Source organism: Conger conger, chromosome 12 (assembly GCF_963514075.1).
Source record: "Conger conger chromosome 12, fConCon1.1, whole genome shotgun sequence".
Lineage (NCBI taxonomy): Eukaryota > Metazoa > Chordata > Actinopteri > Anguilliformes > Congridae > Conger > Conger conger.
The window spans coordinates 28072020-28097624 of NC_083771.1; the positions used below are offsets into that span (position 1 = coordinate 28072020).

Below are 25605 nucleotides of genomic sequence, written 5' to 3' on the forward strand. Positions count from 1 at the left end.
ACAGTGAGGGAGAACAAGAAGGGAAGGGTGAGGAACAGTGATATCAGAAATTATATAATAATAATAATAATCATTATTTGACATATGCCCTTGCCAACAATGCTAGTGATTAAGGATGAAGAAGGATTATACCCACACTCTTCCCAGTGATTCCAGCAATTTAAACAAACATGGTCTTCATTGAGTCTGCTGTAAGTTGGTCGTGATTGGTTGGTCTAATGGGCTTTCGCCATTATCCTGTGTGCCTGTTTAATGATTAATGTGCAGGGGTCTCAGACAGCCTGGTGAAAAGCAATGATACAATCCCAAAGCTTGTGGATATAAACAAATTAATGAATTGATTAACATATTGCATGCTTACCTTTGCATATTGCATATTGCAAGGTAAAACAATAACTAAGGTTATCCAAAAGGCTATTTGAAAGGAAAATTTCAGATGATGCAAAATGCAAAATTTCAATACTGTAGTAGGAAAAGGAAAATTAAAGAGGAGGTTAAGTGCATTTAGAATAACAAAGGAGAACTGCTGTATAAGAATAAAGATATTGCTGATGCCTTAAATGGCTACTTTGTTGAGAGTTTTACCAGGGAGGAGGTTACTAGTAGGCCAGAATGTCTACTCAATACTCAGAGTGCCAATATTGAGATAGAGGATTGGATAAATTACATAAACTAAAGACAAATAAGGCAGCAGGCCTCGATGGCATATTCCCAAGGGTGCTCAAAGAGTTAAGTGAGATCATTTTTAAACCACTGGCAAGTATTTTTATACAGATTTTAGAAACTGGAGAAATACTGGATGACTGGAAACAAAGTAATATAATACCAATATATAAGAATGGGGACCGTACTGATCTAGGAAACTACAGGCCTGTCAGTCTAACTTGTTTACTATGTAAAATACTGGGAACTAGAAACTAGGAAACTAGTCTAATATCATGGGAAGCCTGCATTTTGACATTAACTATATTCGGAAGACCATGTGGCAACAAATTGTAAACAACCTAATACAGAATGTTAACAAATTACAGCACTCATTTTTCATTGACATAGCACAAACTGCCCAAGGGAAAGTCTTGTAAACAAGGGGTCTTAAAACATACCCCCCAAAACCTGTCCAGACAGAAATCTCTAATTGGTGTGGATGTCCCATCTTACCACTTACTGACCATTTCTAATAATGAAGTACAGTCCAGAAATGATAACTTTCACAATGGCTCCTAATTTGGTCTTGTATGCTCAGTAAAGACACAATTTTGTTGGTTTGAACATATTTGATAATTTAATGTGAGAATTATAGTTTAGGGCATAAGCAGCTCGCTATATTATTGAACGAACATCGCCATCTTGTGGATCTACTGCATTTGACAGGGTTGAATAATAAATCAAGCTGAAATTAAAAAGCAGGGGTTTCAGACTCTTGTCACGGAAGACTGCAGGGTCTGCTTTGGTGCATTTCAACAATTAAATTATTAATTTATTCTCATACTTCTTAGTCCTAGTCAAGATGTGTATGGCTGCATTCTGCACAAGCTGGAGATTCTTTAGCAAGGCTAACCTAGACAAAATCATAGATCAACTTCTCTGCATCCTGATAAAAAGTGCCTAATGTAGAAATTGTATAAAGGAAGCCACTCGGGATATGTATTTTATGTGCCTGTCAAAAGATAGGTCTGGGCCTGTAGCGTAGTGGTTAAGGTACATGAATGAGACCCACAAGGTCAGTGGTTCGATCCCCGGTGCAGCCACAATAAGATCCACACAGCCGTAGGGCTCTTGAGTCCTTAACCCTGCATTTCTCCAGGGGAGGGTTGTCTCCTGTTTAGTCTAATCAACTGTAAGTTGCTATGGACAAAAGTGTCTTCCAAATTCCATTAATCTTATGGGTCAATAGTCAAAATCAAGGTATTTCACTACAATATTTGATTCAACAAAACAACCATCTAAATTTTGTATAAAAGTACACATTTTCTCCCTTTTCTGGGGCCTAAAACTCTTATCCACTTAGAGGTTTGATGCGCTGTGTGTTCAGAGATGCTCTTCTGCATACCACTGTTGTAATGTGTGGTTATTTGCTTTACTGTCTCCTTCCTGTCAGCTTTGACCAGTCTGGCCCTTCTACTCCTCTCTTATTAACAACATGTTTTTGCCCACAGAACTGCTGCTCTCTGGATGTTTTTTTGTTTTTCACACAATTCTCTGCAAACTCTAGAGACTGTTGTGTGTGAAAATCCCAGGAGATCAGCAGTTTCTGAGACCAAAACTACCGCTCAAACCACCTTGTCTGTCACCAATAATCATTCCACAGTCAAAGATCTATTGTATCAAAAGCTGCACTCAGGTCAGGAAGTAGCCTACAAGAACTGTCACAGAGTTATGGTCAGCTGACAGTAGTAGGTCATTAGTAACTTTAACAAGGGCAGTTTCAGTGCTGTGGCCTGGTCTAAATCCTGATTGGAATATTTCATGCATGTGATTTTAGCAAAGGTAAGTGTTGAGTTGCTTTGCCAGTTTTCTCCAGTAATCTAGAACATCGTTAGATTGCCAACAAATAGCCTACTGTGTCAGGAGGATTACTGTAAACGATCAGTCCCGCGCGTTCCAAAAATCGCCTATTTAAAACTACAATTCCCATGTCACCCCATAAGCACTTCTTCCCCAATGCGCGTGCGGGAGAGCATGTCTTTTCCATAATGACAGCAAGCGCCTGAGATGAGCTAGGTTTGTAATAGGAGGTAGCTAGTTAGCAAGCTACCTGTGCAACATTGTTTGGGAAAGGCAAACTACGACTACAGCTACTAATTGCTCAGTATACAGCAACCACGAATTTTAGTCCCTGGAAACGCTTTACACTTCTTAATGTAAGTACCTAAGGAGCTAACGTTTGTTAGCTGGACAGCTAGCTAATTGTTTGAGACACCTTGCATTGGGTCATTTTCAGCTGTGTGCTTGTCATACTAAACATCTACTGGAAGCCTATTTAATTTAATGATAGTGAAGCATGTTGGTGTAGGCCTAACATTTACTTATATAATGTGAGCGGTTCACTATTGCATTCACTTCAGGAAAATGTGTGGCTTTTTTTTTTGGAGTGTTGGCAGGATTATTAGCTAATTATTATTAGCTAGTTATTTGCCATTTTACTGGTCGGTACCTACAACGCTAGCTAGTATTAGGTATTCTACGTTTCCTTGCATGTTGCTACTGTGTTGAACCCAAATGAACTTGTTGTTTGTAGGTTACCCCAAATAACTGCTTGTACAAAACACACCGGTTTGTGTATCCCCAATTTGTCTTCCAGTTGTAGGCTACAAGTCAAGATTGCTAGCTTGCTGTCTTCAGCAGGTTCTGTAATTCTTGTTTTAAAACGGCAAAATGTGATTGTCAGCTATCGTTCTCTCACTGCCCGAAGAAATTGTTCCTTGTTTCTTGTAGTTTTGGAGAAGGGTTAGCGAGCTGACGAGGTACTGCAAACTAATGACATGTTAGCTAACCAGCTACTGAGTTATAGAATTATTGTTACTGTAGCAACAATGGTTAGACTATGGTTAGACTAAGCGTTTTCGCTGTATGGCGTGTTGTATCTGCGTTCGACTTTCCCGTCATGTAGCTAACTGTTGCGTTTTGTGCCTCTCTTGCAACCTGGCGTTTCCCCCGCGTTTTATTACGAAGGTTGCAAAACAAGCTATTCAAGCTCTTTTCGCAGTTAACCTGCTTGACATAATCTGTGGGCTTTCGAAGACACAGTTGAATACATTGATGTCGGTGTGCAAGCATTTTAACTATTTTTGCTCACTAACTGGCTTAGTCCAAACTTGCCCAGTCGCCAGTCTTTGTTTAGACGTGACTTTTGACCACATCGACTGACATGGGATATAATGAGAACATTGGTAGTTCTGTTTTATGTGTTTGACATGAGATAGATTTGCTTTGCCCTTCCATATAGTGCATTTAGAACATTGGGTTAATGGGTAATAATGGTTCATTTTAAGAAAAATGTACGCTGTATCGGTTTCTGTAAACCGTAATACGAATTTGGTTGGCTAATATATTTGCCTTATTTTATGCATGTCAAAACTATTTGCTGGAGAAAGACGTTTCATAACTTTTGATCAGAAATGTCACGTGCAGTCAACCACACCTGCAGTATAGAAGCACGCGTGAGAATGAACGTATGAACAGTTCCTCTGTCGTATCTGAAACTTTAGGAGGGGCTGTTTTCTCATACCAGCTGAGTTTACCTGGTGAATACATTTACAGCACGTTGGTGTACTGCAGACTGTCACACTCGCTTGTTCGTGTGTGAAAGTAACGTTACGCACACGCTTTTGCAGTAGCTGTTGAAATTGTACTTCCCTCTAGGGTCTTTCATCGCACTTATCCCTGGTTATGGGTATGCACTTTGTTGTACGTCGCTCTGGATAAGAGCGTCTGCCAAATACCAATAATGTAATGTAATGTAATGTAATGAATTCAAAGAGAAAAACTGGTGAATTCCAGGCTAGGTGATCCTTCACAAATAGGTCTCTCTCTCTCTCCCTCTCCCTCTCTCTCCCCCCCCCTCTCTCTCTCCCTCTCTCTCTCTCTCTCTCCCTCCCACTCTCATAATCTCAGCTGCTTTCTTGCCTCTCTTACCCAAGTTGCCCCTCTCTAAGGCCTCTGCCATGTCCCACCAATCTGCAGTATTCCTCTTGGCAGCAGCTTACCTTAATGGGAAAATAAAGACATAACGGGACACCTCATGACATTCAGTTACTTGCCAATTGTCCTTAACCAGGGTGACTTGTGGTGCACATTTTACACACAGCACTCTTTGTCTGAGCTGGACTTTATGGATTTGTGAGTTGGCATCAGTTTTAAGCGTTGCCATGACAGTGAAAGCTGGGATACAAGCTCCACCTCCCTGGGAGAGGGAGACATTGTCAGTCCTGTTTCCGATGCTTTTGCTGGCACTTCCTCATTCTCCCGCTTGAACTGACCCAGGATCCGTTTGTCCCTCAGGCTGACCCTAGTCATGCCTGTGTGTGGAGAATAAGCCGACGGGAAGAAAAGTGATGTGGCGTCAGTGCATGAGGCCAAATTCAATTCAGTTCAGTTTTATTTGGATCGCCTTTTTAACTGTCACAAAGAGGAACCAAAGAAACCTTCACAGTGGCAAAAAAAAAGAACAAAAGCACTGATGTCAGCTCTATTATTTTAGTGATTGCATTGTTGTTTGGTATTGTGTGTATGAGTTACAACTACATAACACGTTAGTTCACAATTCTCTGTGGATTGAATGACAAGTAGGCTATAAAAATAAAATAATACAGAAGAGTCAGAGTCTGAATATCTTATTTTCAGGTTGTCCTACAAGCGATATCATTTCAATGGATCTCTATGGGAATATGGGAATAACATTGCTGTGTCCCAAACATTATGGTACCCTGAAATGGGTGGACTATATATTAACACTGCTGTCATTTATACATGGTCAAACCAAAATGTATAAAAATCCCCTTTATTAAAATCTGACAATGTGCACTTTAGCCACTTGAGTGATCAATCAAGTGATGATTGGTTAATAAGCATCTTTTTTATTGGGGGGGGGTTCTAATGTCAATAAATATAATGGTCTTAAAACACACAAGAATTGTCTATGATTTCTATAATACACAGTCTCTTCATTTTTGACACAGCCAGCAGAAAGTCAAAGGGCCTTTTCCTGCTTGTGCAACCATTGCTAGCTTCCAAATGATAAGGGACTGGCTATCAGATTACAGTAACTGTATTGTTGGAAATGCTGTAGTGGTGTGCTGTATCACTTTCGCATTATAGCCAACGCTGAATTTAAGTGTCCGTCAACTTCCTTCTCCCCTCCTGCTGTCGCGACAATAAAATATCACCATGGAAACACCAATGAAAAGTAGAATAAAGAAAATAAAGAATTATGTTTTTTATGACTTGTTTTTCAGGTGCCAATGGTGTAAAAGTAGCATGCATACATTATTTTGTATGGAATAACTGATGTGAGGAGGGGAAGGGGTTAGGTGAGATTTCTCTCTGAGTGACATTTGGATTCCCTTCCTGTTCTCATTCCCTGTTTCCTGTTCCCAGCGGTGAAAGATGAGTGGTAGGTGGTGGATGATACAGAGATGTGGGCAGTTTCATTTGAACGGCTTCTGATGAGTGTTCTTACTTATTTTTATTTGAATGTCCAGTTATCCATGGAGGCCTGTCCCAACACTGCAATGTCCTCAATCTTGTTGTGTGAGTGCAGGCAAGCACACTTTCCTCTCCGTGCATCAGCCCAGAGATTGCGTATGTTTCATGCAGCTGGGCCAGGCTGACGGTGCAGCTAGTAGTGCTGGCACTCACAGGACCCCACACCATAGGGAATATCCGCACATGCACTGGTGCCTTATCAGGTTAAGTGCCATATAAGGCACAAAGGCACCAGAGGAGGGTGGGAATGCAGGGCTTTATGTAGCAGGTGGTTTTAGATGTAGGACAGGCAGGGCTGCTGGTTTGTGTTCAGGAAAGCAGAACAGTGTTTCTGTGCAAAGATTTTAGAACACTTTCAGAATTAATGGCCTGATGGGGAAGCTCTTATTTCGAAAACACATGTACATGCACATACACACACACACACACACGCACACACGCACACACACACACACACACACACACGCATATGCCCAGGCACACATGCACACACAAACTGACAAATACAAAAATGGGGAGATCAAAGGGAAAATATAGCACTTTGCAGCTAGATTAATTTGTACCTTTGCAATATGAATCTGAAGAGAAGAGGTAACATTAAACATTTCTCTTGGTTTGTATGTTATTGCACAATTCTCTGCCTCTCTTTCTCTCACACACACACACACACACACACACACACACACACACACACACACACACACACATGCAGTACAGGCTGCCGTCCTGCTCTACCTGTTTCTGGCATCATTTAAGAGAAGTGAAAAAGGGACCTTAGCAGGCAGTTCTGAATGCATTCTGAAAGTGAGAGGCTTTCAATGGCTAAAAATAGAATATTGTTCCACTTTGGGCCGAAGCTAGTTACAGGGATGTGGGTTTGTAATCACAAGCGTTATTACTGCGCTGTTTCGGCATTTCACATCTCAGTCACATCCTGCTGAGCAATGCTCATCGCCTTTATCGGTCCCTCTGACCCACTTTGTGTGTCTTCGCAGCTTCTTTGCTTAGAAATTTAGCATTGGAGTTTAGCCCAACTGTCGTGAGGTGAATTTATGCAGCTCTTCCGTATTTACACTTCATGCAGATTATTCCAGTTTATTTAACAATGATAGCGTGCAATCTTTTTTTTATTTTTATTATTATTATTTATTTATTTTTTTTGCAGATTCAACCCTGGTTGAAAGTTTAGGAGAAAGCGTTATAGATTTAATGTGCCCTCCTGGATTGGTAGACATTGTGGTATCTCTGATTATGGATGTTCCTTTCTGTACTTGTGCGGTGATAAGTGCTGTCTCCTCACAGCAAGATGGTGTTCTGGCTTCCTCCAGCATGTTAAGTTAGTGTGATTGGAGAGTGTGAATTGTCCTTTGAGTATGAACGTGGGAGTGAATGGTGTAGTGCCGCTTCTGTGGAATGAGCTCCTGCTCTCCGGCGACCCTGAATAAGCAGGTTAGATCAGTAATTCATGTATGGATGGATTGTAAGTGGTGATTCAATGAGTTTTGTATGGAAACCAGCAGTTTGTAATACTAGTAGACTCATTAGTTTAGACTCATTGGGGGTAGTTCCTGGGGAAAATAGCTCCTTTTCAATCTGATATTTTACACGTATAATGTAACCTTGGGGCGGCACGGATGGTGCAGTGGGTAGCACTGCCGCCTCACAGCAAGGAGGTCCTGGGTTTGAATCCCCGTTGGCCGGGGCCTCTCTGTGTGGAGTTTGCATGTTCTCCCCACTTACAAATAAGTAAGTTATTTGCTGTTGTGACGTCACGCTGATTGAATCTGTAACCACAGTCCTTGTTTAAAGTTTTTTTACTTGTCCAAAGTGACTTGTCTGAAATGTGCACAATACACAGCAAAATGTGCTACATAAATGACTGTCATTCAACTGCTCCTGTATGGTCTCTCTCTGCCCTGAAACGTCTATACGGTCTCTCTCTCTGCCCTGAAACGCCTGTACAGTCTCTCTCTCTGCCCTGAAACTCCTATACGGTCTCTCTCTCTGCCCTGAAACGCCTGTACAGTCTCTCTCTCTGCCCTGAAACGCCTATACGGTCTCTCTCTCTGCCCTGAAACGCCTGTACAGTCTCTCTCTCTGCCCTGAAACGCCTATACGGTCTCTCTCTCTGCCCTGAAACGCCTATACGGTCTCTCTCTCTGCCCTGAAACGCCTGTACAGTCTCTCTCTCTGCCCTGAAACGCCTATACGGTCTCTCTCTCTGCCCTGAAACGCCTGTACAGTCTCTCTCTCTGCCCTGAAACGCCTATACGGTCTCTCTCTCTGCCCTGAAACGCCTGTACAGTCTCTCTCTCTGCCCTGAAACGCCTATACGGTCTCTCTCTCTGCCCTGAAACGCCTGTACAGTCTCTCTCTCTGCCCTGAAACGCCTGTACAGTCTCTCTCTCTGCCCTGAAACGCCTGTACAGTCTCTCTCTGCCCTGATACGCCTGTATGCCCTCTCTCTCTCTCTCTGCCCTGAAACGCCTGTACAGTCTCTCTGCCCTGATACGCCTGTATGCTCTCTCTCTCTCTCTCTCTGCCCTGATACGCCTGTATGCTCTCTCTCTCTCTCTGCCCTGAAACGCCTGTACAGTCTCTCTCTCTGCCCTGAAACGCCTGTACAGTCTCTCTCTCTGCCCTGAAACGCCTGTACAGTCTCTCTCTGCCCTGATACGCCTGTATGCTCTCTCTCTCTCTCTCTGCCCTGAAACGCCTGTACAGTCTCTCTCTGCCCTGAAACGCCTGTATGCTCTCTCTCTCTCTCTCTGCCCTGATACGCCTGTATGCTCTCTCTCTCTCTCTGCCCTGAAATGCCTGTATGCTCTCTCTCTCTCTGCCCTGATATGCCTGTATGCTCTCTCTCTCTCTGCCCTGATACGCCTGTATGCTCTCTCTCTCTCTGCCCTGAAACGCCTGTATGCTCTCTCTCTCTCTGCCCTGATACGCCTGTATGCTCTCTCTCTCTCTGCCCTGATACGCCTGTATGCTCTCTCTCTCTCTGCCCTGATACGCCTGTATGCTCTCTCTCTCTCTGCCCTGATACGCCTGTATGCTCTCTCTCTCTCTGCCCTGAAACGCCTGTATGCTCTCTCTCTCTGCCCTGAAACGCCTGTATGCTCTCTCTCTCTGCCCTGAAACGCCTGTATGCTCTCTCTCTGCCCTGAAACGCCTGTATGCTCTCTCTCTGCCCTGAAACGCCTGTATGCTCTCTCTCTGCCCTGAAACGCCTGTATGCTCTCTCTCTCTCTGCCCTGAAAGCGTGTACGGTCTCTCTCTGCCCTGAAATGCCTGTATGCTCTCTCTCTGCCCTGAAACGCCTGTATGCTCTCTCTCTCTCTGCCCTGAAACGCGTGTACGGTCTCTCTCTGCCCTGAAACGCCTGTATGCTCTCTCTCTCTCTGCCCTGAAACGCGTGTACGGTCTCTCTCTGCCCTGAAACGCCTGTATGCTCTCTCTCTGCCCTGAAACGCCTGTATGCTCTCTCTCTGCCCTGAAACGCCTGTACGGTCTCTCTCTGCCCTGACACGCGTGTACGGTCTCTCCCGCAGCTCCTGTGCTCTCTGGTTGGGCGGGGTTGGTTGGAGAGCAGCAGGTGACGATGGTGAAGCCAGACATGCACACTCTGGCCCACCACCTGAAGAACGAGCGCCTGTATGTGGCGTCGGAGAAGCAGCTGATCCAGCGGCTCAACGCCGACGTGCTGAAGACCGCGGAGAGGCTTCACCGTGCGGCATGGATCGGCAAGCAACAGCGCATCAACCTGGACCGCCTCATCCTCACCAGGTAACCTCCACATTACATTACATTACAGCTATTTAGTGACTTTCTGTTGATTAGTCTGAACAGGGGCCAATCCCCCCAGAACAACAGCTGCACTGAACTTATTGCAGAAACAACAGGGTCCCCCTGTAAAGGCTTTATTAATAACAGTGAAATTCATCAGGGCTGTTATGCAGTTTCTGTTAACAGTCAAATGCTGAATTGACAGTTTCTGTGATGCCCGTTAAGTTCAGTTTCATGTGTGGTTGGCATGTCCTCTGTAGCCACAGGGCACTTCCTGGAGCAAGTGAGGATAATCCCTGGTGGTTAATGCTTGAGTGCCAAATGCACACACTCAGTGGGGGAGGGGGACATTGGGGGTTCTGTGCTCTATGCCAAGAACACTCCCTTTTTTTCCCTAGCCTTTCTATCTCAAATGCAGTTTTGGCATCTGCTGTCAAAAACACCAGTTTATAGAAAGTCACCAGCCCTAGAGTCTAGAGCAGCATTCCATGTATGTGCCATGACACCGTCAGACCGATAGAAACCCGCCCCAAATCAAAACGGTGATCTCCCCCCGCACTCTGGACGGCAGCCCTCGGGAGGCCCCGGGGGGGGTCCCAGGACGCGGTTGGCTGACGTGACGCCCCCCTGTCCCCCCTCTCCCCCCGCAGTGCGGAGGCTTCGCCAGCAGAGTGCTGCCAGCACGCCCGGGCCCTGGAGGACGCGCAGTTCCTGGAGGGCTACAAGGCGCTGGGCTTCCAGGAGAGCGCGTACGGGGAGTTCCTGGGCCAGCTGAGGGAGAGCCCGCGGCTGCTGGCCTCCTGCCTGGTGGCGGGGCAGAGGCTGAACCAGGAGCACGCGCTGACCGTGCTGCACTGCGCCTTCTCCTCGCTCTACGGCAACGGCGTCATGCCTGAGGACGAGGCCTACCTGCTGCAGGTGAGAGGAGCCCGGCGTTACCCGCCGTTACCCGCCTTTACCCCGTCGTTCCTTTGGATTTTAACCCCTTTTTTAACTGTTGAACTGGAATTGCAGCTGATTGTATTGTTCTATGGAATTCTTCATTTGAAGAACACAAAGTTTTTATGAAACTTGCTTGCTTTGGCAGTAGGCTAATTGATGTGGTGAGTAACAGCAAAAAGGTGCACATTTTTACTCGGCTAGTGTACATCACCTTTATAAAAAGACATGAGGTGAAGCACCATGGGTTGGCCCTACAAATCTTATTTTAAAGCTATTCCAGTTAAAATAAAGTGTTCCGATTATTGAAATTGCTGCATTGACATTGTGGTGCGAGTTATAGGGTGCTCTAGGCTGGCCACCGTTCCTGGTGCGCTGCGGTTGAGCCCTGGACAGACACTGACCCTCCGCCCCACCGCAGGTCCTGCGCTACCTGATCGAGTTCGAGCTGAAGACCAGCGACGACCCCCGGCAGCTGCTCTGCCGCTCCACCTGCGCCTTCAGCGTCCTGTTCCGGCTCTTCTCCGAGGGCCTGCACGGCGCCAAGCTCTTCCTCACCGCCACGCTCCACGAGCCCGTCATGCTGCTGCTGGAGAGCGACGAGGACCCCCTGGAGACGGACGCCGCCCGGCTGCCCGAGCGCCACGCCCCGGACCAGCGGGAGCGGCTGTTCGGGGAGCCGGGCTCCAAGGGCTACGAGCGGAGGGTGCGGGAGACCGCCGAGGCCAACCGGGCTAAACTGGCGGGCCTGGTGGAGCGCTTCATGGGCTCTCTGCGGCAGAGCGTGTACTGCTTCCCCCCGGGCCTGCGCTGGGTGCTGGGCCAGCTGCACGGCATGCTGGAGCAGGTGGAGGGGCCCCAGGAGGCGCGGGCCCTGTGCGCCCACCTGCTGTTTGCCTGCTTCATCTGCCCCGCCGTGGTCAACCCCGAGCAGCACGGCATCATCGCCGACGCGCCCGTCAACGAGGCGGCGCACTTCAACCTCACGCAGGTGAGCGTGTGTGTGTGTGTGTGTGTGTGTGTGTGTGTGTGTGCGTGTGTGTGTGCGCGTGTGTGTGCGCGTGTGTGTGCGCGTGTGTGTGCGCGTGTGTGCGCGCGTGTGTGCGCGCGTGTGTGCGCGCGTGTGTGCGCGCGTGTGTGCGCGCGTGAGTGTGTGTGTGCGCGCGCGCGCGCGTGTGTGTGTGTGTGTGTGTGTGTGTGTGCGTGTGTGTCTCTCCCTGTGTGTGGGGTATCTGTAGCTAGGTGGGGTTTGTAGTTGTCCCTCACTCCCTGTGTGTGGGGTGTCTGTAGCTAGGTGGGGTTTGTAGTTGTCCCTCACTCCCTGTGTGTGGGGTGTCTGTAGCTAGGTGGGTTTTGTAGTTGTCCCTCACTCCCTGTGTGTGGGGTGTCTGTAGCTAGGTGGGTTTTGTAGTTGTCCCTCACTCCCTGTGTGTGGGGTGTCTGTAGTTAGGAGGGGTTTGTAGTTGTCCCTCACTCTGTGTTTGAATAATGTAGGTGGCGCAGTTGCTGCAGCAGTTAGCCGTGGGAGATCCAGATGAAACACAGTCTCTCCAATGGAGCGGCCTGTCCAAGTTTGATAAAGTAAGAAGCGTCTGATTTTCATTTATGACTGCTGTGTATGTTCAGGGATGCTCTTTTGCATACCACTGTTGTAATGTGTGGTTATTTGCATTAGTGACCTTCCTGCCAACTTTGCCAAGTCTGGCCCTTCTACTCTGACCTCTCTCATTAGCAACATGTTTTTGCCCACAGAGCTGCTGCGCTCTGGATGTTTTTTGTTATTCGCACCATTCTCTGCAAACTCTAGAGATTGTTGTGCGTAAAAATTCCTGGAGATCAGCAATTTCTGAGATACTCAAAACACCCTGTCTGGCACTAATAATAATTTCACGGTCAAAGTCACTTGGATCACATTTCTTCCCCAGTTTGACATTTGCTCTGAAAAACCATTGAACCTCTTGACCATGTCTGCATGCTTTTATACGTTTAGTTGCTGCCACATTGGCTGATTAAGTATTTGCATTAACAAGCTGGTGTACAGTTCTACCTAATAAAGTGAGTGTATGAAGTTATGCTAAAGTTTTGCTATAGCTTTTCTGCTTATGTGCCTTTCTTCAAAGACAGAGCATACTTAAAACAGGGAAGAGGCATTAATATACTACAGGGCTCAGACTGAAGAAGAAGCCAGCATTCTGCTCGTCAAAATTATCTTTCCAAGGATCTGTGCGTCTCGAGTGTCGGTGGACAGGTTCCATTTCATCATCAGTCTGATTTCAATGGCCTGGTTTTGTGCCCCAGAGCTGTGTATCTGCCTTCTTGGATGCTGTGATTGGTGGAAGAGTGTTGGAGAGCCCACCCATTTCGTTGAATAACCTATTGGAGGGCCTGAGCAGGACCGCTGTCTATGTGACACAGTGTCAGCTGTTTACACTGGTAAGGGATACTAATATGCATTATAATCAATGAATCAATCAGTGAATTGGTAGCCATTTACTGTCAGGCTTACAAGTCATTAACTAATTCAATATTTGAGATGACAAAATATTGAGACAACTACTTTGTTGTACTTTGTTCTATAGAATATGTACAGAATATATTTCATACATAAAATACAAAATTAAATTTACCATTTACATTTTTAGTCATTTAGTCATAGCATTTACTGAATTCTTTAATTAATAACTTTATAAATGTAATAATTGGTAAGTAGTTCATTAATGAGTTAAACGGATAGTTCACAAGATCCAGGCATGCTGAGCTAAATGGTAAATGTTGGCATTTATGTAGCGCCTTTATCCAAAGCGCTGTACAATTGATGCCTTGGCTGCCATGCAAGGTGTCTTGCTCGGGGACACTTTGACACACGGGGGATCAAACGGGCGAACCCAGGCCCTCCTCTGCTTCCAGTTAGTGTAGCTCACTCTCTGTTAACCCTTAGCCTTGTTATCCAAATAACATTTATTTAATGGAGGCTGAGAATCACCGCCTGGCAGCTATTTAACAAATACACTATTAATAAACTCAACAAATGTACAATTCCTCATTTATTTTGCTTGCATACATGCATACCTTCTAATCCAACCCAATATAGCGGTGAGTAGCTCAGCGGACTTGGGTGTAAAAATGTGTACTATTCCTCTAAATCACAGGTGTCAAACTCCAGTCCTGGAGGGCCGTAGTGTCTGCTGGTTTTTGGGGTGTTCTGGGTTCATTCAAGTCATTGATTGGTTAAAGAATCCACACGCCTTGTTCTCAAGGCCTTAATTGGCCTTAATTGGCAGCTGATTGAAAGGAAACCACAAAAACCCGCAGACACTGCGGCCCCCTGGGGATTCAGTTTGACACCCCTGCTCTAAATGGTGACCTGGCTAGCCCGCGGAATGACACTGAGCAGAAGTAAAGGGATGAGCCGCCCCTGCAGGTGGAGTTTGTGCAGAGCCTGATGGAGGGGGATCACCTCTCAGAGCAGGACCAGCAGGCCCTGGACACCCTGCTGACCTGCCTCCCTCAGCCCCAGCCTGGGAAGAGAAATAGCCTGGAGCCAGCCCCCACCAACACCGCCCAGCTGTCCCCTGGCACTGCTCCCAAGAGGAACCGCCTGGGTAATCAGCCAGCCCCCTCGCCCCTTACACACTGTACATACGCTGTACATGCTAATGCTCTGCTGTTTACACGGAATCCAGCCCGATCCTGTGCAGGCTTTAGGCCTGCATCTCGAGTTGTGAATCTCTCTTGAGTGATTTCTTCCTTCCCTCTTTTTCCTCCTCTCCCTCCTCCTCCTCCTCGCCCTCTTCCTCTCTGTCGGCCGCCCGGTATGCCAGCAGGACAGCAGCTGGCCGCCATCACGTCCTGGGAGCCCTCTGCCGCGGCCCTCTCCACTCACATTCCTTTGGTCACTGGATTCAGTGGGTGACCCCTGACCCCTCTCACCACTGCTCTGACCCTGTTCATCTGCTCTGCTCGCCTGCCCTCCGCTCAGCAGTGTCATTTTCCTCGTTCCCTCTCCTGTTTTTCTCTCATTCTCTCATTCTCTCTGTGGCATGTGTTGTGTATTGTGGATGCAGGCCTTTGCTGGCATGTCAGTATCGGTATTGCTTCACGCTTTGAGGTGTAAGATCACGCGTCATTAGAATGTTCCTCAGTGAACACTAATGCTGATGTGACGATCACTACTACTAAACGCAATGGAGTACTAGAACATTAACTAAAAAAATAAAATAAAATAAACATTCCAAAAACATACTCTTCAAAAGGTTAATTTAGCATGTCTATTTATCTGTACTGTCGGCGTGCATGACTGACTGATAGCAGTGGGAGATTATTTGAAATAATATGGCATATTGAAAGGGAAATATTACTGTCAGTCTGTTGTAAATTAGACATTTAAATATAATAACTGGCAGGAAGAAGTTGGCTGAAGATCGGAGAATCACACAGTGAAATTGCTCTTTAACTTAATGATTTCAGACTCCCACTGATGCAGTAAAACTTCACCTTAAAGGTACAATAGGTCATTTTGGGCTTCTCATGGTCAAGATAGGAATTGCAGTAACAAACATCCTCAAACCACAGCCCTCCCCCTTCTCTGTTGATTTGTGGGAGGTGTAGTTCCCCTTTAATGAATGATTGTGGGTATGGGAGCAGTGATGTCCTGGAGATTTACCCCGCCTCTCTGTCCTCTAGTCATTCCCCCAGCCTCCCGCAGTCGTAGCCGCAGCAACCTGGCCCAGGATAGCGAGCCAGAGGCCAGCTCCCAGGAGTCCCTGCTGGAAGTGATGCCAGAGGAAGTGCTGGTGATCTCGCTGGGCTCCGCCCCAGAGATTCTCCCGGGCATGATGTCAGAGAACGAGGTAATCTCCGCCCACATATCCTGCACAGACATTACCCTGTATGGAAATTGCCATGTACAGACATTACCATGTACAGACGTTACCATGTACAGACGTTACCATGAATAACTATTACCCTGCACAGACATTACCATGTACAGACATTACCATGAATAACTATTACCCTGCACAGACATTACCATGTACAGACATTACCATGAATAACTATTACCCTGTGCAGTCATTAGCATATACTGGCATTGCCATATACAGGCATTACCATGGGCAGGGCATTGTAATGTATAATAGGCAAGGTACACTAGAAGCCACACTAACCCAGCACAACATACAAATACACACACACACACACACACACACACAACCACACAACCACACAACCACACACACCCACACAACCACACACACACACCACACTCTGTTTATGATGGGCGGGTGTAAGCTCACCTGTGCCCCCCCAGGTGCTGTCCCTACAGGGGCAGGGGGAGGGACCGGCGGACGATGCCAAACTCCACAACAAACCGGACAAGACCCTGCGCTTCTCTCTGTGCAGCGACAACCTGGAGGGCATTTCAGAGGGTGAGTTCCCAGGGCAGCCTGCAGAGGGCACACCGGCGACAGCGGGTGACTGGTGTTAGCGGTTAGGCAATTGTGAGCAGACGCAGAAATGACCCTGTTAAACTTGAGCAGTAGAGACGAAGCCCTGAGGGTGTTAAAGCTGCACAGTCTTATGGGTGAGAGGTCCCTGTGTGTGGGTTATCACTGCGTTTGTACTTGCTGGTAAAATGGCTTCTGCTCCTTTTGGCTGTGCATCTCGCAGGGCAGCCAAACCGCTCTAACTCTGTGTCTCTCACAGGGCAGCTGAACCGCTCTAACTCTGTGTCTCTCACAGGGCCGTCAAACCGCTCTAACTCTGTGTCTCTCACAGGGCAGCTGAACCGCTCTAACTCTGTGTCTCTCACAGGGCCCTCGAACCGCTCTAACTCTGTGTCTCTCACAGGGCAGCTGAACCGCTCTAACTCTGTGTCTCTCACAGGGCAGCTGAACCGCTCTAACTCTGTGTCTCTCACAGGGCAGCTGAACCGCTCTAACTCTGTGTCTCTCACAGGGCAGCTGAACCGCTCTAACTCTGTGTCTCTCACAGGGCTGTCAAACCGCTCTAACTCTGTGTCTCTCACAGGGCCCTCGAACCGCTCTAACTCTGTGTCTCTCACAGGGCAGCTGAACCGCTCTAACTCTGTGTCTCTCACAGGGCCCTCGAACCGCTCTAACTCTGTGTCGTCTCTGGACTTGGAGGCGGAGTCTGTGTCGGAGCTGGGGACGGGGCCGTCGGTGGGCGATGGCGTGGAGGCGCTGCAGCTCCTGGAGCACGAGCATGGTGAGCCAGACCCCCCCCACACACACACTCGCACACACACACTCACACTCACACTCACACACACCCTCTCTCACACACACTCACACACACACACACACTCACACACACACACACGCATTATCAGTCAGACGCTGAGGCACAGGCGGCTCACCACGGTAACACTGCAGTACTCTGTATCACACTCTGCCATGCTGCTATCTGTAATACTGATGTCTGTGACCGTACGGGAATACTGTCGCTGCAGTATTTTACTGCAACTAGGCCATTCTACATCAGTCACAGACCGCCATGCTGCTGTCTGCTAGTACAGCACGGCATGCTTTGACTGTAGGTAAATTTGGCAGACAAAACAAGTCTGTCCCGCCCTTACATCAAACAAGGCTCTTAAGTTGAATTTGCCTCTGGCTACGCAGGTTATCATAAATTCATAATGTGTGAATACATACGCATTGAGTCACCATATATGCGTCTCATAATAGGGCACCTTCATACAGTATAACTCCTTTAAGTCTTTCTCTGCTTACCAACCACGCAGTACAACCTGGACGAGGCTACAGAAGTAAATGCAAACCATTTTCTTCTCGAACCAACATGTAGACAGAAGTCGGCTAGTCAGTCGCCTTGTGTGTAACCAATCTGAAAGTTTTTTTTAGCACGTAAGTGTTTTCCCAACTTTTCTTTTGTACGTCCCGTAATGACCCTTCATTCTCTGGTCCTGTTAGCAACCACCCAGGACAACCTGGACGACAAGCTGCGGAAGTTTGAGATCCGGGACATGTTGGGCCTGACGGACGACCGCGACATCTCGGAGACGGTGAGCGAGACCTGGAGCACCGACGTGCTGGGCAGCGACTTCGACCCCAACGCTGAGGAGGACCGGCTGCAGGAGATCGCAGGTGCCCCGCCCCGCTACGCCCCGCCCTACTACACCCCACCCCGTCCCTGCTCTGCCCACACTCACTCTGCCCTCCCCCACTGCCCCATGCCCCGCCCATTGCATTTTACATTTTAGTCATTTGGCAGACGCTTTTAATCCAAAGCGACTTACTAGTGCATAGGTTCTTCCACTGGTTAAAAGCATCAAATCCATAACTAGTAAAATATGCATGAAGGGCTGACGCCAATCCTGTCCCTCACGTAGATCAGAATGCTATGATGTCGCCTTTCTTGTAGAAAGCAGACTGTAGCTCTGTCGTTCATGTAGTACATTGGTAACAGGCAATAGAATAACTCCAGCAGTGATCGGTGGATAGTTTGTTGCTATACCTGTGGGAATCGCCAAAACCACCAATCACCATAGCCACTGTTCTATTGGTTGTTACCAACATACTCCATGATTGGTTCTTCTTTGAAATCAACTGGAAAGATAATATCAGGCCCATCTCATCACTGTTATACTATGGCTGTGCTCCACTCCCAAGTGCGGCTAAATCGAACCCAAGAAAGCCTTTCTTCTATATCAGCCCACCATGAATATGTAAAAAAAAAAAAAAAAAAAAAGACCCGTCATCCATTCTTCTGATTTTATACTTGCAATCGGACATCCCACCCTTGATTTCTGGGAGACTGAGTGCAGGGGCCCCTGCAGTTTCTCCCGCGCTGATGATGGTAGTTTCTCCACCTCTGTTCTGCCTATGGTGGAGATTGTGGATTTGCGGGAGATTTCGGACCTCGGGTATCAGGGAGCGGATGCCAAATCCCAGGAGACTTCATCTCCCATAATTCATTGCTCCCCAGCTTGCTCCCTAGGTGTTAGCGGGGGAAGTCCATGGGTGGGGACTGTGCATATTTCACATACTCGCGTGACTGCACTTCAAAGGCAGCGTGCTGCATGTTGCTGCTTGTTAGCCGCGACTGTGCAGAGCAGTTGATCAAGCAGAAGATACAGAAGCAAAGGGGCGGTGTGTGTCTCGCTAGCTGTGCATTCACTCAGCAAGCATTTGAATTGTCCTGGTCAGTAATGGCTAAGCGAAGGAGAGCTCGTGCTGAGCTGCTGACAGGCCAAACAACAGCTATATCATCTGGCTGTCGAGAAACCAGGAAGTAGCATTTTAAATCTATAAAGATGAATTTAGAAGTCCAAATCCATTTTTCCAGTACGTCAAGGGTTAATAACCAGGGAAAATATGAAAATGTATTTTGTGCAATGGTCCCCTTTAAAGGACTATCTGTTCCCATGCTGGAATTGCACAATGGCTAGCTCTGTTGAAAACTCGTCCTGTTTATGCAGATTTCAGGGAGTCTTTGCCACAGCATGTTGGGCGAGGACAGGTTTTTCCGCCAAAATACCAAAGTGACACAAGTCAGACTACATTAACAATGCAGCTAACAACAGTTAGGCTGTTCTATTCAAGGTGGTAGCAGTCTGATTTAGCGAGAGTCCATTTTTCCATTGTCCTTTTTCCTGCTTTTTCAGATCATTTGAATTAAGTGATACACAGTCCCAGATATTAATTAAGAAACGATGTTCAGATGAATAGTATGTGTATGTTTTCAAATGTGTGGGCAGCTACCATTTATTCTGTACAGATTTGATTTGTCCTTATTTGATGATATAAATAATATTTTCTTTATTTTAAATATAAGACTTTAATCAAAATGTAAAGCTGAATGTGTGTGTCCAAGGCCTGAACAAATGGCGGTTCCTGCTATTTTTTTTGTTTATATAAACGGTACAAAAGGAGGGTTGGGAGTTGAAAATGGAGGACTCAAATTTACTCCTGATTAGCTGATGCTTCCTGATCTGTATACACCATGGCTTCAGAGGTTCTCACGGTGGGGGAAGGTCTGCTTTAGGAAGGATTTTCAGGTGCTTTCCAATTACAGACAAGTTGAAACGGAAGTTAAAGCGCCACTAGTTACCGCAATATGACCTGTACGAGAGTCTTCCAGGGGCGGGGAGGCCTATTTCACTGACATCAGTTGACGGCCAGTTGATCGACTTGCACACCCATTGGTAAACAATGGAAACAAAATCTAAATTCGAATCATTTTCCAGGGAAGTGGATGGAAAAAAAGCTTTTACAGTTGTATTAATTTTAGAGAATATATACTTCAAGACATGTTCGTATGATCATGAAGAATTTATTAAAATGAAGAAAAAGTGACATTTTTATTTCCGCTTATGTTACAAACCATTGGTTTTAGATTGCCACCTAGTGGTGTGTTTTTGAAACAGCCCTTCGTCTGTTTACAAATCCAATTGCAGCACATTGTGTGGTTTGTGCATCAATCGTTTCACGTTCCCCCCTCACAAACAGCAGCACATTTACCTGGCGCTGATAGAGAGACTGCAGACTTTCAGAAACGGTGCTGCTGAATTATAAATGACTTGTCGTGTTAATTATTCAGCGTGTTCCGGGTTATGGTGATCCCTCCTTTGTAGGCACACCTGATATTTTATTACCCCCGTCTGTGTTCACCCCTTACCGCTTTTTACACCTGCTGAGTACCTGAAATATTTTCATCTTTAGCCTGTTTATACATTCTCTGTCTTTCAAGTGATAATAGAACTCCTGTCGCAATACAAAGCGTGTTAACTGCAGCTGTCTGTGTAATTGGGCTAAAATATGAACCTGCAGGAAATGTTATAATTGCTTGATATCCTTTATGGAATCGTTCTCCTATGTCCTGTATCTCGTACTGTGGGTGGTTGTGGTGTAACGGTGTGGCACACTCATGAATCGAGATCGCAAAAACAAAGCCTGTAAAGCAATATCACGTAAAAAAAATTGCAAATGCTAATTCTGCATAGAAAGATATATTTCTATTTAAATGGGTAATATTTCAGATGTGAGTTCTGGATAAATGTCTCGTAAACGTATTGAAGGTAGTCGTTGTCTCAACTTCCCAAATCATGTGGAAGGAAGAGTATTAGGAGACAGATAAGTATATTTGTAAATAGCCCTACAGCTACATAAATGGATAATCAATATCTGTATAAATGATATGAATAATATTTCAGATGGTATTTTACCTGTGTAATATAATCTTGTGACAGTGGTGCATCAGTGATCAGACTAGGACCGGCTCGTGTGTGTGTAACAGGCTGACTGCAGGGGTCACCCATGAATCCCTTTTATACACATTACATTAAATGGTAAATGGTTGGCATTTATATAGCTCCTTTATCCAAAGCGCTGTACAATTTATGCTTCTCATTCACCCATTCATACACTCCCACCAACGGTGATTGGCTGCCATGCAAGACACCAACCAGCTCGTCAGGAGCATTTGGGAGTTAGGCGTCTTGCTCAGGGACACTTTCGATTCCCAGGGCGGGATCGAACCGGCAGCCCTCCCTCAAGCGCTTCAAGATCCTCTTGTGGCTACACTGGGGCTTGACCCTCCTAGGTCCCAGTCATGCGCCTTAGCCACTAGGCTGCAGGCTGCCCCATGTACAGACGCTATAAAGGTTTTGTACGGTTTAGGGATGTGAACCCCTGCTCTGGAAGGTTGCAGTGTGTGGTTGGGTTTTGGTGTGTTTCAGTGTGAGCAATGAATTCAAGTCAACGATTGGCTAAGGAGTCCACACAACCTTGTTCTCATTTTAGTTTGCTACTGATTGAAAGGAAAGCACAAATACTTGCAGACGTCTGACATCCCTGCTATAGAGGACGGGCCCCTCTCCATCTATTCATTAAGTTCTTTCCCTCGCTTTCTTCTTCTCCTGCTCCCTTTCTTTCTCCTTCCCCCTCTCCAGTTTTTTTCACTTTGCTTTATGGGAATGGAATGAAAACTGGATGCTTGTGTCAGAGTGAGGTGACTGTCACTCTCTGGATTATGTTAAGTTCTCTCTCTCTCTCTCTCTGTCTCCCCCTCTCTCTCTCCCTCTCTCTCTTCCTCTCTCTACCCTCTCAGTCTCATAGTTTGCCTGCCTCCTGTGTATGTGCAGTTTATCATCTTCAGTAATGCACTCCTGCTAGAAATGAGCGCTCTGTGGCTAATCGAGTTTGCAGTGATTTCTTTATGTGCTTCTCCTAGGGCTTCGTTAATGAGATGCACATTAAAAATCCATTAGTGCCTCGTTATGCCATCAATATGATTACAGTCATAACGAGGCAGGGATCCAAACTGGCAAACACACACACACATGCTTGCACACACCTGCAGAGCCTGCATTTCCTAAATGAGCTTCCTTTCCAGTATCTCTAGTATTATATGATTTGCTATTTATTCATGCATTTATTTGTTGCTACATGATGTATTTATTCATGGTGAGGCGCAGGCAGCAGTCCAGTGTGCAGGTATCGTGCAGTAAGAGGAACAGGAACTGTAAGTGGTACCTTGGACCGCAATGGCACGGAGAATGAGCGCCAGCCTCCTGAGGAACAGACTTCATCCCTAAATGAACACAAGACTAGAACACAGAATGCTGCATAACCAGCCTTCGGGCGGCGTAGCTTAATGCAATGGCCGGGGTCAGATACCTGCACCCAGGCCTTCTGACAGCTAGTGGCGTCAGTGTTGGTATGTGTGTCCAGAGCACAAGATAAATCTCTCTGTGTGTGCGAGCTCAGTGTGCGTCTGTGCAGACGCTGCAGTGGTGTGTGTGTGTGTGTGTGTGTGTGTGTGTGTGTGTGTGTGCACATGCGCTTAGCAGGTTTCTGTGCTTGCTTGTGCAGGGGCTGCTGTAGAGAAAGTGTGTGAGTGTGTGTGTGTGTGTGTGTGTGTGTGCGCGCGCTTAGCGGGTTTCTGTGCTTGTGTGTTCTGTGCTTGCTTGTGCAGGGGATGCTGTAGAGAACACGTGTGTGTGTGCGTGCGTGCGTGCTTGCGTGCGGGTGTACTTCTTGCGGGTTTCTGTGCTTGCGTGTGCAGGGGCTACTGTGTGTGTGTGCTTAGCGGCTTTCTGAGCTTGCGTGTGCAGGGATGCGTGTGTGTGCTTGTGTGTTTCTGAGCTTGCGTGTGCAGGGTTGCGTGTGTGTGCTTGTGTGTTTCTGTGCTTGCGTGTGCAGGGATGCGGTGAGGGAACACGCGTGTGCGTGCTTAGCGGCTTTCTGTGCTTGCGTGTGCAGGGGCTGCGGTGGAGAACATGTTGGGGAGCCTGCTGTGCCTCCCAGGCTCTGGCTCTTTGCTGCTGGATCCCTGCACTGGATCCACCATCTCAGAGACCACCAGCGAGGCCTGGAGCGTGGAGGTCCTGCCCAGCGACTCGGGTGGGTCTGTCTGCCTGCCTGCCTGCCTGCCTGCCCTTTTCAGCCTGTCTGTCTGTCTGTCTGTCTGCCTGCCTGCCTGCCCTTTTCAGCCTGTCTGTCTGTCTGTCTGTCTGTCTGCCTGCCTGCCCATTTCAGCCTGTCTGTCTGCCTACCTACCTGCCTGCCTGCCTGCCCTTTTCAGCCTGTCTGTCTGTCTGCCTGCCTACCTGCCTGCCTGCCTGCCTGCCCTTTTCAGCCTGCCTGTCTGTCTGCCTGCCTGCCTGCCTGCCTGCCTGCCTGCCTGCCTGCCTGTCTGTCTGCCTGTCTGCCTGTCTGCCTGTCTTCCTGTCTTCCTGTCTGCCTGTCTGCCTGTCTGCCTGTCTGTCTGCCTGCCTGCCCATTTCAGCCTGTCTGCCTGTCCATTTCAGCCTGTCTGCCTGTCCATTTCAGCCTGTCTGCCTGTCCATTTCAGCCTGTCTGTCGGTGCTTTTGTCCATATGTTTCTCTCTCTCTCTGTCTGCCTGCCTCCCATCAGTTTGCCTGTCTCTCTGCCTGCCTCTTGGTATCCATCTGCCTGTGCTAATCTGTGCCATTCCATTAATATGTTTGCCAGTGTCTGTCATTGCCTGTATCTGTTTGCTTGTCACTGCAAAGTTCTCCAAGCACACTATGCCACGATCAAAAGAAATTGCAGGCATAAAATTGCAGACTCAAAAGTTAAAAATATAGTATCAGCCTGGAAAGCTATTTCTAAGGTTCTGGGACTCATCTCCAAATGGAAAATACTTGGAACAAAGGTGAATCTTCCCACGAGTGGCCATCCTGCCATAATCTGGACACAGCGACGACTATTCCAGGAAGTCACAAAAGAATTCCAGAAGAACATTCACATAACTGCAGGCCTCTGGCCTCAGCCAAGGCCAATGTTAATGACTACACAATTAGAAATACCCTGGCCACTACAAGACAATAATCCAAAACACAAAAGTCCACATCTTAATGGCTGAAATGAAACGAGATTAAAGCCTAGTCAAACTCCTGATTTTAACCCAATAGAGTTTCTGTGGCCGATCGTGAAAAACGATATCAAATAATAGGAAATGTTTGATTGTAGTTTTTGCTGCTAAAGGTGGTGAAACCAGTTAAGTTTCTGGGGGCAGTTACTTTTTCACATGGGATCTGATACCATTCAGTGTATGAAATATGCAATAATAGAGGAAATAAGGAAGGATGGCACTGTGTGTATCAGTATCTGCAGGGGGCGACATTAGCTCAGCCTTTGGTTGTTGGTGTGATTGCGCACGTGTGTGTGTGTGTGTGTGTGTGTGTGGGTGTGTGTGTGTGCGTGTGTGAATGGGTGAATGAGAGGCATGAATTGTAAAGCACTTTGTGTAGCCCTAGGTTGTGAAAATAGCTGTATTAAAATGTAGTCCATTGACTGTTGACTTGTGAGGACGTGTGTGAGCGTTAGCGTGGTAACGTGCTGGCTGCGTTGGGTCCTCAGAGGCGGCCGATCTGAAGCAGGAGGAGCGGCTGCAGGAGCTGGAGAGCTGCTCCGGGGTGGGCAGCACCTCCGACGACACCGAGGTGCGAGAGGTCAGCTCCCGACCCAGTACGCCTGGACTGAGCGCCGTGTCAGGTACCTTCTGCACTATACACACACACACATCATGCACACACTCACTATAGACTATACACACATATCATACACATCATACACACAATCACTATAGACTATACACACACATCATGCACACACACACACACACACACACACACACTATAGACTATACACACACATCATGCACACACACACACACACACTCACTCAATATAGACTATACACACACATCATACACACACTCACTATAGACTATACACACATCATACACAATCACTATAGACTATACACACACATCATGCACACACACTCACTCACTATAGACTATACACACACATCATACACACACACACTCACTATAGACTATACACACACATCATACACGCACTCACTATAGACTATACACATACACACATCATACACACACTCACTATAGACTATACACACATACACAATCACTATAGACTATACACACACATCATGCACACACACACACACACACACACACACACACACACACACTCACTCACTATAGACTATACACACCTCATACACACACTCACTATAGACTACACACATACACAATCACGATAGACTATACACACACATCATGCACACACTTACTCACTATAGACTATACACACCTCATACACACACTCACTATAGACTATACACATACACACATACACGCACTCA

General features: G+C 46.8%; 1 protein-coding gene across 3 annotated transcripts in view; it reads left to right on the plus strand.

Moving 5' to 3' along the window:
* Positions 1–2709: 2709 nt before the first annotated feature.
* LOC133142162 (GTPase-activating protein and VPS9 domain-containing protein 1-like) overlaps positions 2710–25605 on the plus strand; it is a 36807-nt gene continuing 13911 nt past the window's right edge. Inside the window, exons 1-14 of one of the 3 annotated variants that reach the window (XM_061263204.1) lie at positions 2710–2861; positions 9756–9990; positions 10641–10908; positions 11351–11920; positions 12424–12510; positions 13228–13362; positions 14351–14531; positions 14751–14834; positions 15613–15779; positions 16238–16355; positions 17029–17154; positions 17877–18050; positions 23169–23309; positions 24793–24927. In XM_061263204.1, coding sequence (XP_061119188.1) covers positions 9806–9990; positions 10641–10908; positions 11351–11920; positions 12424–12510; positions 13228–13362; positions 14351–14531; positions 14751–14834; positions 15613–15779; positions 16238–16355; positions 17029–17154; positions 17877–18050; positions 23169–23309; positions 24793–24927 — 2371 coding nt within the window. In that variant the 5' untranslated portion in view covers positions 2710–2861; positions 9756–9805. The remainder of the gene's footprint in view (positions 2862–9755; positions 9991–10640; positions 10909–11350; positions 11921–12423; positions 12511–13227; positions 13363–14350; positions 14532–14750; positions 14835–15612; positions 15780–16237; positions 16356–17028; positions 17155–17876; positions 18051–23168; positions 23310–24792; positions 24928–25605) is intronic. The other 2 variants (XM_061263201.1, XM_061263202.1) reach the window with 2 other exon arrangements.